The 19,775-nt window shown below is 37.0% G+C and overlaps 2 protein-coding genes across 3 annotated transcripts; one reads left to right on the top strand and one right to left on the bottom strand.

The window, feature by feature from the left end:
- Positions 1-797: 797 nt before the first annotated feature.
- LOC132124442 (uncharacterized) lies at positions 798-14,276 on the bottom strand. Of its 2 annotated transcripts, none has more exons than XM_059535439.1 (2): positions 14,153-14,276; positions 798-2,599 (listed from the first exon to the last, which is right to left on the bottom strand). In XM_059535439.1, exon 2 carries the CDS (start codon positions 2,590-2,592, stop codon positions 1,015-1,017), a length of 1,578 nt encoding a protein of 525 aa, XP_059391422.1. In that variant the 5' UTR covers positions 2,593-2,599; positions 14,153-14,276; the 3' UTR covers positions 798-1,014. The 2 variants fall into 2 exon arrangements, with proteins under 2 accessions (XP_059391422.1, XP_059391423.1); XM_059535440.1 differs by having other exon boundaries at positions 798-2,595; positions 14,150-14,263.
- Positions 14,277-16,157: 1,881 nt separating this feature from the next.
- LOC132124441 (uncharacterized) lies at positions 16,158-19,431 on the top strand. Its single transcript, XM_059535438.1, has 4 exons — positions 16,158-16,358; positions 16,439-16,560; positions 16,850-16,926; positions 17,736-19,431. The coding sequence occupies exons 3-4, from the start codon at positions 16,907-16,909 to the stop codon at positions 19,303-19,305; spliced, it is 1,590 nt and encodes a 529-aa protein (XP_059391421.1). The 5' UTR covers positions 16,158-16,358; positions 16,439-16,560; positions 16,850-16,906; the 3' UTR covers positions 19,306-19,431.
- The last annotated feature ends 344 nt before the right edge of the window (positions 19,432-19,775 follow it).

The raw sequence follows: 19,775 nt of genomic DNA, 5'->3' as shown, positions 1-19,775 counted from the left end.
TTCACTATTCCCTACATGACTTTACTAATATAGTCCACCTGATAGAGAGAATGAAGACTAATGAGTGAATTCAGACACTGATGAACAGCTGCTGTTAACAAGCAGAATCACTGAAGAAAAGAGAAACAATACAAACACAAGTACAATACAAACTACAACTGTCTTCAGCCACAGCTTTAGAAAAAATCAACTGAAGATTTAAACAATCAACAAACAGCTTTACCAGCTTCACACATTACTAACCAGACTGACTTTATTTCTGTCAGATCAGAGATCAAAAGATCTTGTTGAGAGTTACAGAAAATTAGATGATGATGTTTTACTGTTTCGTTTGATGTTACCATTGTGGAGATCTTTAGTTGGGCTACTGACCCTTGACTTTTGAACTTTGCTTTATTTGATTGCTATATGTGTATCTTTGTATAAACTTTAATTAATTTACAGCAACAAACTTAAAAAACTGTTATTTACAGGCAACAATGCTGCCAATAAATTACAGTTTTTCTATAGTTTGTTGCCGTAAATTAATGGTTGCCAGTAAATAACTGTTTTTCTACAGTTTGTTATCATTAAGTCAAACAGCAATATATTGTAAAACGTAAATGTCCGATTTACCAAATGAAAAAAAAAAAAAGTTAATTTGACTAAAATATTTGTGAACATCCAAAGAAAAACAGTAATGCAAAGTCATACACTGATAAGGAGAGTAAATATGAAATCTGTATTAATGTGTTTTTGTGGGACAACGGATGCTGGATCAGAGAATGCTGGAGAACAGCACACTGGTTTTCACATCAGGTTTTGTGTAACAACTTTTTTTTTTCTTTTTTTTAAATCAAGAGTCAAATGAACTATATAAATAAAAAAACTATTAATATACTGCACAAAATTCTTTAGACAACATAAAAATTTTGATAAATAACTGTTTACCAAGATTTTAATCAAACTCATGAATTCTGTATATGCATTCTTTGATCAATGAATACAATGATAATATAGCATAATATCACATGATTATTTGTACAATTCTTTCATGTACCTCACAGCTCTGTTTTTTTCTTCTCCTGCTCTCTTCTTGATGTTTTCTAGTGTTTTCGCTTTTCCAGGCTCACTGATTTCCTTGAGCTTCTCAATCAGAAAATCAACATGCTGAAGTATGATCAATGAATCAGTATTAAGTGCGATAAAATCCAGAGTTTCAACACAGTTAAAAGTTTCCATCACCATCTTTACTTTCTTTTTCTCTAATTTTTGTAATTCTTCTTCCAGCTTCTTGACCAAAAACACACCTTCCTTAATTTTTATTATACTGTTATAATATTTCTTCTTTAATCCTTCATTTGTCTTTTTCTCCTTATTTTTCTTTGTTACATATATTTTGTCTTCTTTGATATGTTTACTGTAGTGGCATTTATTAGTACACACTGTACAGTGATTATTTTTTATCACTTCGCACCATGAGAGATTTTTGACCCACCAGCATCCTGGATAATGACAGTTCTCCTTACAGATGGTGCAGCACATCGCCACACTGGCTATAGCAGGATCAATATCAACCTTCTCTTTGTAGACCACATCAGCTTCATACTCAAAGTTCTGGTTTTCTTCAGCAACTTTCATGTTTTTTTCCACAGCTTCCTGAGCTTGTTTCCGCTCTTTTTGCTTTTGGCTGATTTTTTGATCAGTTAATTGTAGATTAGAGATATTTGTCTCCAACTGCTTCCTTTTCTGCAAAACACCTTGAGTCATCTTCAGTGTTTTTGGTTTTATGTTTTCAATAAATGTAAAAAATTTTGTAATTTCACTTAAACTGAGATCCCATGTTTGCTTTTGTGCCATCTGGTATTCTGGAAGAAATGTCTCTCCTTGACAGTTGTCAAACTGGAAAAACACTGGCTGATTCTGCTCATTTACTGCACACTTGATTTTAGCCTCTTCAACAGCCGTCAGAGCATTTTTAGGGTGAACTCCACGCGAGTGTGTGAGGAGCAAGACAATGTTTTCAGTAATATCTTCCCCAAATAAGGACTGAATAGCATCAAATATGTATGTTTGTCTTTCAGAGAGTCTATTTTGGTCTGCTTTAATCACCAGACACACTGCATCTAGTTTAAGCATGCAGTCATCACTGCTTAAACCAAACAAATTCCTGGCAATCTCTTTATCTTTCTCAATTCCACGTGTGTCTCCATATCCTGGAGTGTCGATGATTGTTAAATGGATTGGACTCTCTTGTAGATAAAACTCATAAACAGTGATGCTGGAGGTCTGACTGTGAGCTTGTGTTCGGTCGCTCTGATCATCTGTGATCTCAAACCAAACCTTGTCTTCTCTCTGAACACCCAACATGTAGTTGATCATCACATTGATTAGTTTTGTTTTCCCTGTTCCTGTTTCTCCCACCATCAGAATGATTTTATGGGGTTTATTTGTGTCTCTCTCCCCAAAGGTAACTTTTATGTATGGTTTAGATGGATCACGAGAGTCTGTCCTGGGTTTCAGATGATATCGAGTAGGAGGCCCCTCCTCAATTACACTACTTTCTTTGATGATTGCATCACATATTTGTGATCCTGGTTCTGAACTGAACATTTTCTGTCTGTAATATAAAGAGGAAAAGACATTTAAAAATGTAAAAATAAAAATCTTCATCAATATATATATATATATATATATATATATATATATATATATATATATATATATATATTACAGAATAAGGGCCAGATTTATTAACAGTGTGTGCCAGTGCAAACCCTCTTTTGCTGTGAAAAATAAAATAAACTACTTCAAAGACATGCACTCAGACATTCATACAAGTTGCAGGAATATAGAAAGTTAGGGAAGAATGAGTTTAAGAGAACGAAAATGTGGAATCCCAAGTTTACAGCAAAACGTGAAATTGCATAGACATGAAAAGCCATCAATCACTTAATTAACCCTCGCATTGAGTTCCTCAATGAGGTTAAAATTATATTAGATACACCAGTACAAATGTCTAGAGGAGTTACTTGCCACTCCTGTGTAAAGGGGGTTTCCTTTGTTGTCGTTGAAAGGGGGTTTTGATTGGCTGGAAGTTCAGTAGTCGCTGAAGTGACGTCTTGGGAAGCCCGTGATTGGGCGTTGGCTGAAGACACGGAGTTGTGGATTGGTTGAAGTTGAACGGACACTCGAGGTCAGACTCGGAGACATGGCATTAAAAACTTAACTCAGAACACGAAACTCTCAAACGGAAAGAAAAGAAGTAAAGTTTGACAAGACTAGGTGGTGTTTCTTCTCATTGTGGCTAAGTAGCAGCAGGTGTGCAGGCCGAAGCACATTGAAACCGCGCTCAAAGAACGCTAAAAATGATGACTAAAAGCATGGCTAGTAGCTAAAAGTAAACTAAAAGCAGGCATGACTAATAGCAGAAGCAAAGCTAAAAGCAAAGTTATGAGCTAAAAGCATACTAAAAGCAGGCATGACTAATAGCAGAAGCAAAGCTAAAAGCTAAAAGCAGAATTTTATGGTGTCCTGAGTATTTAAACTGGCCTGTTGGCCACACCTCAAATGTTGTCTTGACCAATCAGATATCGTCTTTGCTCGGACTATCATAAATCATATGTTATCTTATCAAGCACGTGGTCCGAATTTTCCCTCTCTTGCAGGGTATAATTTTGGACATGATTCCTATAACAAGAATATGATACATTTGACAAATAACTGATGGTCAGAAGCATTTCAAGCAAGCAGATTGAATCACAAACATACTAAACAGGAATATGAATCCTTAAGCTATCCCAAAGTTATTAAAATACATGCACAATAACTGATTATAAACATGATAGTCAAATTTGTGGGTTACATATAAATTAATATGGAGTTAAGCGATGGACTGATATTCATATATAAGTCATTTTGAGTTCATTTTGGTCCATTTATATCTAGAAAAGAAGTTTCTGTGCCATTCTCTAACAAAGGATGTTTTGTGGGGACCAAAGGTTAAGAGGTCCCCCTAGGAATTTCAGTCTGGTTCTGCTAGGTGGGGGAAAGTCAATCCAACAATCTTGTGGATTACTCTCATGGGTTTACATGTGCTGGCCGGCGTTGCATCTTGATTACTTGCCCCAAATTTGACAATCTCTTCTCCAAATTGAAATTGTCAATAACTGTTCTAGTGGTGTTAATGTTGAAAGCTGTTCTGTGAAAGAGTTGGTTGGTTGGATATCTTGCTTCTGACTCTGGCACAAAATGATTTATGACCTCCTGTTGCCTTTCTGAGGAATTTGGCTTGTGTTTCAACCACAGTCCTGATCGACTCGAGTTTTGTGATTGGTTATCAAGGCACATTTGATCCAAGTTGACTGCTATACTTAAGTACTAAAGACCCAATAAAATCACCCAGTCATTTGTATCACCCAATTAAAAGACAATGGGCCTCATTTATTAAATGAGTGTATGACCGAAAACTGGGCGTACAGTGGTTTCCAAGAAATAATTGCCATATATCAATATGGACGTGAGTGGTGGCTATGTCAAATCTCATGCAGCTTGTGTGCGCAAGTTACAGAACTTGTGTGCAGCGCAGTAAATCTGGCGGACAATTGTATAATGACATCATTTTGTTCATTTAGATTATTTTCCTGCCCAACAACCAAAACTCATTAGTCGATCATTAACCGTTTAGATTAGAATGTCTAGAAAGGCTTCTGTGAATGGAGAAAAACTGAAATTAAGTATATAAAATGAATAGGACTACACAAAATATAATTTTCTTAAAAGATTAACAGATTAACAAAAGAAAAAAAACTTTGCAACAAGTAATGGCTACGCTCATTTTTGTGACACCCTTAATGCATTTTATTTGTTCATCAATTTGTTCATATGTTCATTTTTTTTAATCCAACTGATCATGCAGGCACCTCACCAGCACACACACATATAGCCAATCATTTATCATCAAACAGAAATGTATTCAACCAGATGTAAAAATTAAACAGTTCAATTATAAAAAGTCCACTGTAAAATCCGTCTACAGCACCCAAACAAACTTTTTGCGCACATGAAAGATGATGTTTTATGCAGATTTTGGATCACTAATGAAGTACAAAGCCTTGTTTACATAATGTTTACACAATGAATAATAGTTTAGCAACCAAATGTTACATGGAAAAATGGAAACAAATGAGAAAGGCCTGTGAGCCCAATGCAGTTTCAGTTTCGCTTTAAATAAATAAAAGATTGCTATTTGTATGCTGTTTATAATGAATGCCACTATAGCCTAATTAGTGTTTTATTTCATAGTTGTGTCTCTAATAATTTCTAATGGACTCGATATTATGTAAATATAATGTCTTGGTAACATATGTAATCCTCGTTCCCTGAAGGAGGTCTCTGTTCCCTCCTTCAGGGAACGAGGGTTACATACATAACCGAGATGTTCCCTTTCATTCGGTCACATTCTACGTTACATTGAAAAGAGACTGACGAATGGGGATCTCGCCCGAGAGCCCAATCACCTTCGAGTGGTTCCAAAACGAGCCAATGGTACGCCGAGTACCTTGGTCTGCAGAATTTGCATCGCGCGCGCCACCCCGCAGCGCGGGTATATAAGGAGCAGCGCGAGCAACTCGCATTCAAGTCTTCGCTGAGGAGCCGAGCCAGTGTTCAGCGGAAGCAATGTAGCAAGTGGACATAACGTCTCCGTTCCCTGATTCAGGGAACGAGGGTTACATACATAACTGAGACGTTCCCTTTCAGTCGGTCACTTTCTACGTTACGTCAGAAAGAGACTGACGAATGGGGTCCCTTACAAAATGTCACATGGCATTTGGATGTTTGCTAGCAGGCTGCCTGCTCGTAGGAGGACTTACAAAGGCAGGTATCAGCCAAGGTGGTGATACACATGAACTCTGAGGTACCCAGCCTGCAGGGTGGAAGTTTCAACGACAGAGCTGGCAAGGGGCTTGCCAAGGGAAAGACACATGCTACGAAGATACTTACTGTGGACATACACATGTGGGATTGCCCAGAAATGGGAATCACAACACTAGGAGGCACCTAGTCCCACACAGGGCTGACCAAAGGGCATGTATGCAAGTGCTGGACACCAACAGTTCTGGAGGAACCCAGGGTTCTGAACTGAGGAACTCACATGAGGGGAATAGCAAACGTATCCAGTCCGTGCAGTCTGCAGTGCCGATAGAACAACTGCAAGGTCCCAAGAGGGCCCTCGGCGACGAGTAGGCTGAGGCGGCTGCATCGATGGCTGCATCGGCGGCTGAGGGCAGCAGCAGGCCACCGGTGCAGGATGGCGTCAGACTGCCTCTGTTCGGCAGAGAACTGCTGGGCAAAATTCTCTAACGCGTGGCCAGCCTGGGAGACTGGGGAGTTGAGTCCGATCAGACTCCCTCATGTCTGCCAGGGTCAGCCATAGGTGGCGCTCCTGGACCAGCAAAGTTGACATCACCTGACCCAAGGAGCACGCAGTAACCTTTGTCGCCCAGAGAACAAGGTCAGTAGCAGTGCTCGCCTCCTCCTGGGTCAGCACTGCCCCCGTGCAGCTCTTTAAGCAGCCTTGCCCACAGCGTGGATGAGAACTTACAGGCCTTGGAGGGAAGCTTGGGACCACCACGCCATGCAGAGGTGCTCTGAGGACATAGTAGCATCGCAACAGAACACTCCACTGGTAGAATCCCAGCATACCCCTTGGCCGCTCCACCATCAAGGGCAGTGAAGGTGAACTGGTCCCTTCCTGGTGCACTTCCAGGAAAGAAAGGAACCCGCGGGGGGTGCTGATGATCAGCACGAGCAGCCCCCAGGAACCAATCATCCAGCCTCAAGCACTCAGGGCAGGGTGGAGGATTCCAGTCAAGCCCGATGCTCTCAGCTGCCCGGGAAAGCATGGCTGTTAGCTCGGGATCAGACTCGGGCAACGTAGTCGAATCCTCAACTCCCGAGGACTCAAGCCCGCCTTGTGATGCGGCGATTGATATAAGGTACTCCTCTTGAGCCCCGAATGAGATGTTAGGAGCCTTAGAGCGTCCAGGAACTCATACAGAACTTAAGCGGCTGCAGCGTTTGTGAGGGGGGTGTGGCCTGAGGAGGCTGGCTCATCTGGGAAGCCCACACAGCAACCCTCAGATCACCCTGGCCACCAGCCGAAGTAGCCCTCGACCGCACCCAGAAACACACAGGCGAAATGACGTCTTTAAAAAGACACAAATTCAACCCGTTACGCTTTTGTGAGAGAAAAAGCTCTCGTTTCCCCTTGTACACTGCATGAATACTGCACGACAAATGGACAAAAAAAAGAGTCGTACGAGTCAGAATTCGGCTCAAAATCGGATATAAATCGCACAGTGTATGCCCGGCTTATAATGGAGATTGACTGTAGGGACGGAAGTAGCTTTCCAACAGAGCGTTCATTTGAAGTAGAGGACTTTTCTCACCAACCTTCACCTGAAGTGGAGGATGTTGAGGTGTCTGTGGACACAGGACCAGGGACTGAGCCATATCAATTCGAGCCACTGGCTCAAACTGCAGTCTTAACTCCCGCATCGCAATCGGCACAGCATCGCTTTTCAGTGCAAGCTGTGTGGAGAAGCCCATTTCCACCTCCATTGTGTTGGAGAAGCAATCCCTCGTAAAATGCAGTTTGCACTCTCCAGCTCTAGGCGGGAACTCGCAGTCTTTCAGGCCAATTGTATGCAACCACTGGTGCCTAATTTTCAAGTCTGCTGGAAAATGCAGTCCAGCAGTGCTGTTGCAACCAGCAACACTACACCTACGTGCCATCCTGACCACTGTAAATAAATCTACGCTAACTTGAAGCTATCTTAACTGATGCAATACTATTCTACTAATTAACTATGCTTCTAACAATAACAATAACATTACACTAATAGCTAATTAACTACATAGACTACACAAAATAATCTAAATAACTATATAAATGCTATGCTTAATAGATGCTAAAATACTATATCCTCCTGATCGTTTTCAATACTACAGTGATTTTGCCGGAACAAGATGCCACCGCAAACATCCAATAGGAAAAATCAACTGCAGTAGCCACCGTTCAACCTGAAGAGGGCAGCACTCAGACGTTTTTACACCATAAATTGTAGAATTAAAACACTTTATACTCAAATGTCAAAAAAGTTACTTGAATCAATGACCAGCACTAATAAAGCCCCATTCTTACAAATCATTAACTAACAAAAGTTGGTTTAGGGTTTAGTTACTCTTAAAAAAATAAAAATAAAAAATAAAATAAAAACTGGGGCAATGATTAAAGGCTGCTGTGTGACAAGCTGTACAGTGAACAAGCTAAAAAAATCCACCCAGAACTACGTAAAACTGTCAACCAAAAAAGCGAGCATTTAGGACACAAAACTCTGAACACTGCGCCCACTGGTGGGAAATGTAATTGCAACAAGAGTCTTTTGAATGATTTTCGATTCGAGCTGCGAATGTTTTGTCCTTAAGTCACAGGCATTTTGCCAAGGAGTTCAGAGGAAATGTAACAGAAATTAAGTAAATGTTGGTCGGTTTAGATGGCCACTGTCGCCGTTTACAGAACGCGATTTTGACTGGCATCTCTCTCCACACACGCACATACACTCACTCACTCACACACCACATGACTTAATCCTAAACTATTTTAAAGCCCTTGATAGTGACAGCTATTTAAAAAATTAAATAAATAAACGGTCAGAGAGGGACTAGCTAAAGGAGCTTTTGTTAGTGTTGTCATCCACATAATGTTTAGGATATTTAAAGTTTTAGAAATTCATTTCCTTTCAAACATATATATTTTTGTCATGTCAAACACTTGAATATAGCCTACAAATAGAGTTTGCTCTATTCTTCCAGTTTACCAGTCCCTCATTTTCATGTCTTTCAGAAGAAATGGATGAATTCAAGTGTTGTAAATCCGACAGGCTCAAATGTTACTTGGTAAAGCATATATAGCCCCTAAACCTATAGCTCGTAAACTTGACATATTATCTCAACCCCTTCAATTATTAAATGAAGAATAAAAAAGACTTGATTATAACTAGGCTATTATTGTGCTTGTGTGACAGCAAGGAATTTTAATATTATTATCAAAAGAATATAAAATTATATAGAGCTATATAGACATTATCCAATAAGGGGGGGGGGGGGGGGTGTAATATAGGATATATGGTCTGCCATAACAATAAGGATGTGTGATTTGACATTATGGAGTATCTAGCAAAAACATAAAAATAAAAATGCATTTAGAATGACAAATTCAAGACATGATGGCAGAAAACGTATTTATTTATACCACTTAGTTAACCAACTTCACACGAAGAGTGCCGTTTTTCTCAAAATATTACCATGATTAAAAGTGTGATATTGATTTTTTACAACTGTTCAATAAACAAGAAGTTACATAACAGACACATAATAAACACATTTAGTTTGTGTTTAGTTCCTGAATGAATCAACCGTTTAAATTATGCATTAATGTCTTGCATTAAACAGTGTGTAAATACATCCTAATGCCATTTCAGATTAAGCTTCTGTGTTGATTTAATTTATTTTTGTAACAGCCCAAATGTCTTATTATTGTAATTCACTGATTTAATTTAAGAATTATTGAAGATAATGGGAAAAAAAGGCTTTATAAAGGTAAAAATGTCCAGAAATGTAAAAATCAGTCTAGACTTACTGATAAAGTTTCATTTCTATCAGTGTGAACTGACCATCACACAGAATATGAAGAATATTAAAAACTTTAGGAGTCAGCTCTACGGCAGTCCTTAAGCCCATTCACTCACGGTTTATTATTGTTATTTAACTTTTTATCTATTAGAACTATTGTTGTAAATTTACTGTTCCTCTTCATTTATATATCTCTTTGCCCAACATTCTGTATAAAAGAATCATTTTAGAACTTAAAGTAACGTAAATGTTTAGTAAATATTATAAATAATACCCAACAATCATGTCAATAAAGCTATGTCTATTTCTGTTAACCGAGAACAAATGAAGCAGTGGACTTAAAAGAAATTATTCATTCACTTAGACCTATATTTATTCACAAATATTTATTCATTCCTCAATGGAACACCACTAGGTATTATATCTTAATAATTATACTTAGACTAATGATGACTTTAAATTTACTGTAGTAATTAATACAGAGACCCTTATTTGGGCAAATAGCACTAATGACTTGTTTAGGACTTGAAGCATAAGGTTAAGGATTGCAATTGGCCTTGGACTTGCTCATCTTGACTTGGGACTTGACTTGAGACTTACTTGTGACTTGAAAAAATGACTTGGTCCCACCTCTCCCTATGTCACTGTAATGACAGTGAGGATTACTTTTTTGTGAAAAGGGCAGAAATCACATTCTGAGCACAAATATGCACATACTGTTTGGTTTTGAACCCAGTCGATGGTCGACCCATACACAACGAGTCTTGCAGATACTTTGTGTTAATGTCTCGATCTCTATGACCATTAAATGTACTATTATTCAAAGATCCGGTGCATCTCTTTCTGCATTCTGCTGACGCAAAAGTCAGATTATGTCATAGTGCAACTATTTTTTAATGTCAAATTGCTATGTTCTGTCTTTTTATTATGGAACCAGCACTTTTTTGTTCCATTATTGTCAATAATTTCAAAAATGTATCACTACATTAGCTTCAGAATTTTTTAATAATTTTTATCACAGTTCATAAAAGTAGTCTAACAATTTTTTAGTCTGAAGTGAGGTCCAGTGTCTTAGATTGTGAAAACCTCTGACATATATGATCCTTTTGAATATTGTTTGTAATAAAATTCTATACCCAAGAAATACAAAAGCCTTAAATTAAAAAGGCCTAAAGATAGATCTAAATAAAATATAAACTGTAAAGGCATTACAGACTGAACATGACTTTATATTATTCAACTTATGCAGTATATATAAAAGTAAAAAATAGAGCAAATGTTATTAAAATCTCAGAAAATGGTTAGATTAGTCATATTTACTGCAAATAAATTAAGAAAATCAAGTGTAATGTCAAATTACACCAAAACACGTTGTTCTTGCTTTTCCCCTCCCCCCAATTAGCCCCTGATGTTTTGGCCTCAGCCCCAGATGTTTTCAAATCCTAGAAACGCCTCTGGACAAGACCATTCATTATTTTTAACAATGTCAAAGGATTATATTTTCGGCGCTTCTGAATCCACTTTTGCAAGTATTACGACAGACAATCAGTCGTTGTGTTGTCACTATTCTCTTAATGAGTCATGGGTGTGTTCTTGGGTATAACGTTCCTGTGTGTAATAAGCAAAGTTAACGTGTGTTGTGGACCCGATCAGAGACGTATTTTCTACTAACGTGCTTTTTAAATAACAAAATAAATACATAAACAAATAAAAAATATTGCGCCATTGACTTTAGACTTTAGACCAGGTTCGAGTTGGTCCAGTGGCGTATAAAGTGGGTATGCACTATATGCGGCACATAGGGGCGCCACACCATGGGGGGCGCCAAAGCGTTGTTTTTTTGTTTTGTTTTTATTTATATTAATTTATATAAAAGTTACATATAAAAAAGTTATATACATTTTAGAGGACTAAGAGGCTAGCTTAGGCGCCGGTGCCCTCAAAAGATTCCATCATAGAATTTAGACATGGAAGGGTAATATCGCGAGTGGGCAGGGTGACGTGAGCGCTGAGTGAGCAGCAGTAATGTTAGCGAGTTGTCGTTGAAACTAAAAAAAGATGGATAAAGAAAAAAAAACTATCGGGAGCTAAAAATAGAGAAAGAAAGATGGAAAAGGAGATGGAATGTCAAGGGATGCGACAGCAGCTAAATAAGTGGATGGTGAAAGGCAACACTTTGGATGGGTTAAATGCAGAGCACTAATTCTGAGTATGCACACTTCACTATATGTATATATATAGCACAGACCTTTAAAGAGAGATGTGACCCTGTAATTACATATCTAGCCTATTTGTGTGTGTGTGCTCTTGTTTTTGTGTCATATCAGGACACAACTCTGTATAATGACATGGGTATGACACAGGTATTACAAGGAGAGGGTGACTTATGATGACATAACCCATGTCCCCATTTTTCAAAACACTTATAAATCATACAGAATTATTTTTTTATTTTTTATTTTTTTTTGAGAAAGTAAAAATGCACAAAGTTTCCTGTGAGGGTTAGGGTTAGGTGTAGGGTTGGTGTAGGGCCATAGAATATACAGTTTGTACAGTATAAAAACCATTACGCCTATGGGATGAACCCACTTTACACAAAAACAAACATGTGTGTGTGTGTGTATGTGTTTTTTTATAATCAAAAATGTTAATGTAATTTCCAGTGTTGGGGTAGTTACTCAAAGTAATTAATTAGTTAATAGTTACTAGTTACTTCTGTAAATTTTAATGAGATTACTTTACTAGTTACTGCATTAAAAAAGTAACTTCACTACTTTTTTAGGGCCCTATGAAATCCGTTTATTTTTTTCCCAAATTCGTTTTTTGCGTTTTAATTTTTCTGGATTAGATTTTTTCTGTTTATTTTTTTTTCTCAACTCCTTTTTAATTGTTTAATTTAATTGTATTAATCAAATACTTGTCTTTAAATTAAACCGGACTCTTATTTTGACGTGTTTACGTGAATACCTTTACAGTTCCGTGTATGTGATGTGACGCTAGTTTTACTCAAATAAAACGGTCAAATGCTCATGAAGTGAACGCAGCATGACTCTTAGTGCAGTTCTGGAGGGGGGAAAACATTTCATAAGGCTATTTTAAGAAATAATTGAATAAAATAATTTGTTTTTATGCATGTAAATATGTCAATGTGCATGAAGTGCATGAAAACCAGCTATGTATGTATTAGACCCGGAAATAACGTCTCTCTCTCTCTCTCTCTACTGTATAAAAAGTACATTAGGCTATATATTATTACGTAAAGTATAATATTATACACTATAATATAATATAGTATTGTATTATAGTTATTATATCCAAGTTGTCTGTCTGGAACGCAGCATTAGGTTAACGTCAATAAACGAGCGTGTACTACAATTACGAGTCATTCTATAAGGTGACATTTCAGCACTTGACAAACGGACAGCGACTCCTCTAAGCAGCACTTAAAGTACAGCTATGTGATTGTTGGGAAACGCACGTGAAACAAAAATGAACGATCGTAAAATTACTCGTAGAAAACGCTCTTAAGCGCTAAGATCAATCGTTATCGGGAAACCCTGCCCAGAACTTTACACACAGGCAAACACAGCTTGAGTAATGCAGGAAAGCGTGTTACTATAGTCTAGTAAAGTAGTGTAGTAACCAATATTATTAGTGTAATGCGTTAATTTACTTCGTTACCCGAAAAAGTAATATAATTACTGTAATCCGTTACTTTGTAACTCGTTACCCCCAACTCTGGCTATTATACATGCCCATGCCCATGGGTACAAATGCATTTGCTATTTAAACAAGGCGTGCAGGACGGGAAAGTGAGAACTGCGTCGGGCTGAAACAAGCATAAACAAGGCACACAAGGCAGCTTCCCACAAGAGAAAGTCAATGGAGAGCGTTGGATTGCTGGATTGAGCGTTGGGCGAGTGTAACCATTGTTGCTCCGTGACACAACCCGTCAAAAGGCTTAAGCCTAAAGTTATCAGAGGTGCAACATCGGTTCATATGTTTTCGATATGATTTGTTTTTAACTCGATGGGAGCGAAATTAAATTCTCTGAACCCGAACTCAGTGTGCTATCTGTCTCTCCTCTCCCCACTCCGCAGCACACCATGCCCACTTTTTTAGCGCTTTTAAACTTTCAGCATTAACCAGTGCTGAAACAGGGGGTTTCATGACCCTTTAAGGTTCCCAAGCAAATTATTTCTAAAGAAATAAATACAAATAGATTTTTTTTAACAACAATCCACCAGTTAATACACACATAAACAGTTTTTAAACAAAACAAAAAATGGTAATATTTATCTGTCCTTCTCTTTTGTCCTACTTATGTATTTATAACAAATATAAACAAATATATACAATATATACATTACAAGTCACAATTTGAAAAACTAAATATCATCACATTAATAAACTGTCTACATTACTAGACTCTATAGATACATAGTCTACAGAAGAGCAAAACACATTGTAACACTACCTGTTTGTTCAAGTGCTTCTTTCTCTGACTCTCTACAGATACTTGCAGACAGAAAGAACCAGGGTTGATTTTATACACTGGCCATTATCCATTTTCTGAAGGTCACGTGATTTACAAGAAAGCGTCAAATCCCTCCAGACCATGGTCCACCGAGGTCCGGTGTCCTGACATGTCACACCGTTTACTGCGCATGCGCACATCAATATCGCGTCCTTTTTCTCATGCTAAACAACGATTTGTAATGTATCTGCATTACTGTAAGGGTACTTTAATAAAAACGCAATCTAATTGGTAGAAAATAATATTTATTGTTGGTTTCCTGTAGCTGTATCCCTTCTAGCTACAACCTCGAATATAACACATAATTACTGCATTTGCAGTACTGTAAGGGTATGATTAGGGTTGTGGTAGGTGTAGGTGTAGACGTCAATAAAGCATAATTTTACAGTAGCATTTTTCGTTGTCGAATTGTACTACCCACTGTTTTAGTGGGAGGTAGGAAAATCTGACAGCGTAGGACGAATAAATGTTGTTCTCTGATTGACTAATTTGCTGCTTAACTACTCATATGAATGTCTGCATGTATAATTCACAATGTTTGGCGTATGAAAATAATCGCTGCCAGACGCTGCTGAAGTGAACGAGTCTTCGTTTCGAGTCTTCGGTTACGAGTCTTCGGTTATTTGTAACACTTCAGAAAGTCAATAAAGTAGTAAGTTGCGGTTTAGGGTCAGCGATAACTTTATCTTATTTAATTAAAAAGTGCAAATATCTATATATTCTATTTATAGGCCTACTATGTTAAAATAGCAGGATTTTCTGCTATTTATACTACTTACTGCAGATAGTGGCAATTATCTGCACCTCAGTATTGTAATACATTATAAAACAGTATGCAATAATAACTTATTGAGTCTAATTTAATGGATGCCACCTTTTTGGGGCAATAAAGCCCTCCCTACACCTACCCTTAAGCTTTTGTTTATTTACTTAACTTTTTTAAAACTTACATTTTTCTGATGTGATTTGGAATTTGAAAAGGGAGAAACAATTTCGCGAAAAGGCGGATTCGAACCCGGGTGGGTCACGTCAAAATATGCATGACACAAACAAACTTTGATGCAATAAATAGGGTATCATTTAAAAATGAGCATCCCTCCAAAAACATCTACATTTCTGTCTCTATTCAAATGTTAGTGTATATAATTAGTTGTATTTATAGGGGTTATTATAGCACACTTCTCTAATAAGGACCTCACTAATTTTCAAAGCATGGCTATGGCCATGCACCAGAAAGAGGGAATATAACTCAACATATATCTGTTAATTAAAGGGAACTAACTATGCAAAATTTACTTTAACATGCTGTTTGAAATCTGATGTGTGTCCACAATGTGTGAAAGCAACCAGCCTATAATGTGAAAAATACACCCACTACTTTTGCATAATCCCCATAAATCAGAGACGGTATTGGAAAATTTACCCATTTCACACTTCCCTGTTCAAAAACCCAAACATTTTGATCCTTTGGGTGGCCGTGCGCATTCATAATATATACATTGGCTAAAAATACACAATTTTATTTAGAAATGTTATTTTAGAAATATTTAAATAATTAATTACAATATCCTTTTTAAAATGTAGCCTAATAATCAATCTAATCTATCTTGCGCATCTTAGTTGTACATGGAAGCAGTTCCGTGCGGGTGATGTATGAGATCAGCTTTAAATTGAGTCAGTTTTAAGTTGATTATTCATTATATAAAGTTTGCGTATTTATACGTTTTTATTATTTCAGCAGGAATTTTTTTTATTATTTAAATGTATTGTTGGTCCTTATATATCTTTTTTTTTTTTTCAAAACTTTGCAACAGACTGCAAACCAGTTGTTTTTCCCAACCAGATCTAACGCTTTCTTGCTAATCACCTGACCTTCAGCAAATGGGTGTTGACCAGTGTATAAATACAACTGGCGTTCATCCTGTCTCCGAGTATCTGAAGAGAGTCATTCCGTCATGCCACGTTCCAGGCCACCCTTAACCCGTGGTTTCCCAACCTTCTACCCTTGAAAGTGCACTGGAACAGCAGTCAGACCTGTGACTTCCCACCCGTAAACTGGTACTAGATCGATGCACTCCCAGTTCCGAGCTCTGACGTCACATAGCTCGCGAAACAACAATGACAGTCCCTACGGATAATGCAAGAGGTACACAAAAAAATATATATTTTAGGACAATATAACGTTTTAATAAAATTAATAATCTAGCTACAATTCCTTGCGCTCAGGACGTTTGGCGTGACTTGGCTGGAACGCTACAAAGTCTTTGATCGTGGTTTGAAGTCGTGACTTACAGTTTCAAAAACTGCCTGGAACGCAGAATCGGAGAAAGAAGCAGTTGAACAAACAGATAGTCTTGTAAGTCAGTGTGTTTTGCTGTTCTGTAGCCTCGGTGTCTCTGTTATTATATTGTAATGCTTTTTAGTTTCTCATATTGGCTTACTGTATATGTTACTGTATATGATTGTAGATATTTGTCAGTATTGTTTTTAATAAATAAATAGGTAGAAAAAAATGATAGATGGGAAGTTCCCAAAGATGTTTTTTTAATAATAAAAATTATGTGTACAGCTTGGTCAGTTATGTTTGGTCCTAAGTCTTTCAGTTTTTAAAAAAAATAATAAAATGTGCTTATACAGTGTTTTTCGACACATTGATTGGTTACATTGAAGACTACAAACCACAAATCCAGAGTCATGGCATTTTCTACTGAAAGGTAGGACTAGAAGCCACTGTAATTTCAGTATTTAGGTGTTTTTGTCTCTAGAGCTTTTAAATTTTATTTTACCAGTTGTTCCTATTTTTGTTAAACATATTCTAAAATGATCATACAGTATAAACATTTCCCTGCTATTCACATGATTAAAATATAGCTACAGTCCAGTGTTGGGGGTAACGAGTTACAAAGTAACAGATTACAGTAACTACATTACGTTTTTGAGTAACGAAGTAAAGTAACGGATTACCCTAATAATATTGGTAACTACACTACTTTACTAGACTATAGGAACGCGGGTCTAATACATACAAAGCTGGTTTTCAAGCACTTCAGCAAGTCATTGACATATTTACATGCATAAAAACAACTTATTTTATTCAATTATTTCTTAAAATAGCCTTGTGAAATGTTTTCCCCCCTCCAGAACTGCACTAAGAGTCATGCTGCGTTCACTTCATGAGCATTTGACCGTTTTATTTGAGTAAAACTAGCGTCACATCACATACACGGAACTGTAAAGGTATTCACGTAAACACGTCAAAATAAGAGTCCGGTTTAATTTAAAGACAAGTATTTGATTAATAAAATTAAATTTAACCATTAAAATGGAGTTGAGAAAAAAATAAACAGAAAAAATGGAATCCAGAAAAATTTAAATGCAAAAACGGAATTTGGAAAAATATTAAACCGAATTTTGGAAAAAATAAACGGATTTCATAGGGCCCTAAAAAAAGTAAAGTAATAAAATTTATTTTAAAATGTATTATGCTGTTATTTATATTATTTATATGTTGTTTTCTCCACAGACAAAAAAAGGAATCAAGTTTGTACAAATTTCATGCAATCATCAAAGAAAGTAGTGTAATTGAGGAGGGGACTCCTACTCGATATCATCTGAAACCCAGGACAGACTCTCGTGATCCATCTAAACCATACATAAAAGTTACCTTTGGGGAGAGAGACACAAAGAAACTCCATAAAACCCTTCTGCTGGTGGGAGGAACAGGAACAGGGAAAACAAAACTAATCGATGTGATGATCAACTACATGTTGGGTGTTCAGAGAGAAGACAAGGTTTGGTTTGAGATCACAGATGATCAGAGCTACTACTCACAAGTTCATACTCAGACCACCGGTATCACTGTTTATGAGTTTTATCTACACGAGAGTCCAATCCATTTAACAATCATCGACACTCCAGGATATGGAGACACACATGGAGTTGAGAAAGATAAAGAGATTGCTGAGAGTTTGCTCAGTTTAAGTAAATCTGCTGAAGGTATTCATAAAATACATGCAGTGTGTCTGGTGATTAAAGCAACCCAGACTCGAATATCTGAAAGAGAATTATACATACTTGATGCTGTTCAGTCTTTATTTGGAAGAGATATTGCTGAGAACATCATCTTGCTCCTCACACACTCACGTGGAACTATCCCTAAAAATATTCTGACAGCTGTTAAAGAGGCTAAAATCAAGTGTGCAGTAAATCAGCAGAATGAGCCTGTGTACTTCCTGTTTGACAACTGTCAGACAGAACCTGCTGATGAAACTAATGAAATGCTGAAACAATCATGGAACCTAACTTCCACAGAAATTACAGGATTTTTCAAATTGCTTGAAAACATAAAAGCAAAATCACTGAAGATGACTCAAGGTGTTTTGGAGAAAAGGAAGCAGTTGGAGACAAAAATCTCTGATCTACAATCACTTATTCAAAAGATTGACACAAAACAAAATGAGCTGAAACAAGCTCAGGAAGCTCTGGAGCAAAACAAGAAAGATGCTGAAGAAAACCAGAACTTTGAGTATGAAGTTGAAGTGGTCTACATAGAGAAGGTTGATATTGATCGTTCTGTAGCCAGTGTGGCGATGTGCTGCACCATCTGTGAAGAAAACTGTCATTATCCAGGATGCTGGTGGTGCTGTGGTCTCTCATGGTGTAAAGTCATGAAGAATAATTACTGTACAGTGTGTACTAATAAATGCCACTACAGCAAACATGTCAAAGAAGCAAAAATATATGAAACAAAGATGAAGAGGGAAAAAATGACAGATGAAGATTTAAAAATGAAATATAATGACAGTATAATCAAAATTAAGGAAGGTGAGTCTGTGGTCAAGAAGCTGGAAGAAGAACTACAAATTTTAGAGATTGAGAAAGTAATATTTGTGATGGAAGCTTATCACTGTGTGGATATTCTGGACTGGATCGCACTGAACACTGATTCTGTGTTCACACTTCAGCATGTTGAATTTCTGATTGAGAAGCTGAAGGAAATCTGTAAGTCTGAAAAGGCTAAAACACTGGAAAAGAAAAAAAAGAGAGCAAGAGAAGAAAAAAACAAAGTGCTTAAATACATGAAAACATGTTAAATCAGATATAGTGAGCTCTGAAGGTGTCTTTCTGTGATATAATGCTACATATATTATCATTGTATTCATGAAAGCAGTGTTCATATACATAATTTGTAAGAGTGACTAAAGCCTTGCTAAATATAACCTTACCAGTCACCCCCCATTTATTTTGGCATGGAGACAGAAATGACATACCCAAAATAAAAAGGTTTCTGCTCATGATTCTTTCTGACAAGATACATAATCATCATTTGATCATAAAGCTGACACTTCAAAGTTTACTGTTCAGGAATCAGAATTACTCAGACTGTTATGATAATAGAGATATATAAACTCAAACATAAAAACAAAAATATAAATATTAAAAACATATTTTTAAAATATATTAAAAGATTTGTTGATGTAGGATATGAGTTAAGAAACACAGTGTAGTTAAAGCCACAAGTCTACCAAAGCTTCATATGAAAATTTCATAATCTAATCTCTAA

Source organism: Carassius carassius, chromosome 42, assembly GCF_963082965.1.
Source record: "Carassius carassius chromosome 42, fCarCar2.1, whole genome shotgun sequence".
Classification (NCBI taxonomy): domain Eukaryota; kingdom Metazoa; phylum Chordata; class Actinopteri; order Cypriniformes; family Cyprinidae; genus Carassius; species Carassius carassius.
Note: the sequence above shows the minus strand (reverse complement) of the source record. Positions and strands in the feature narration are given on the sequence as shown.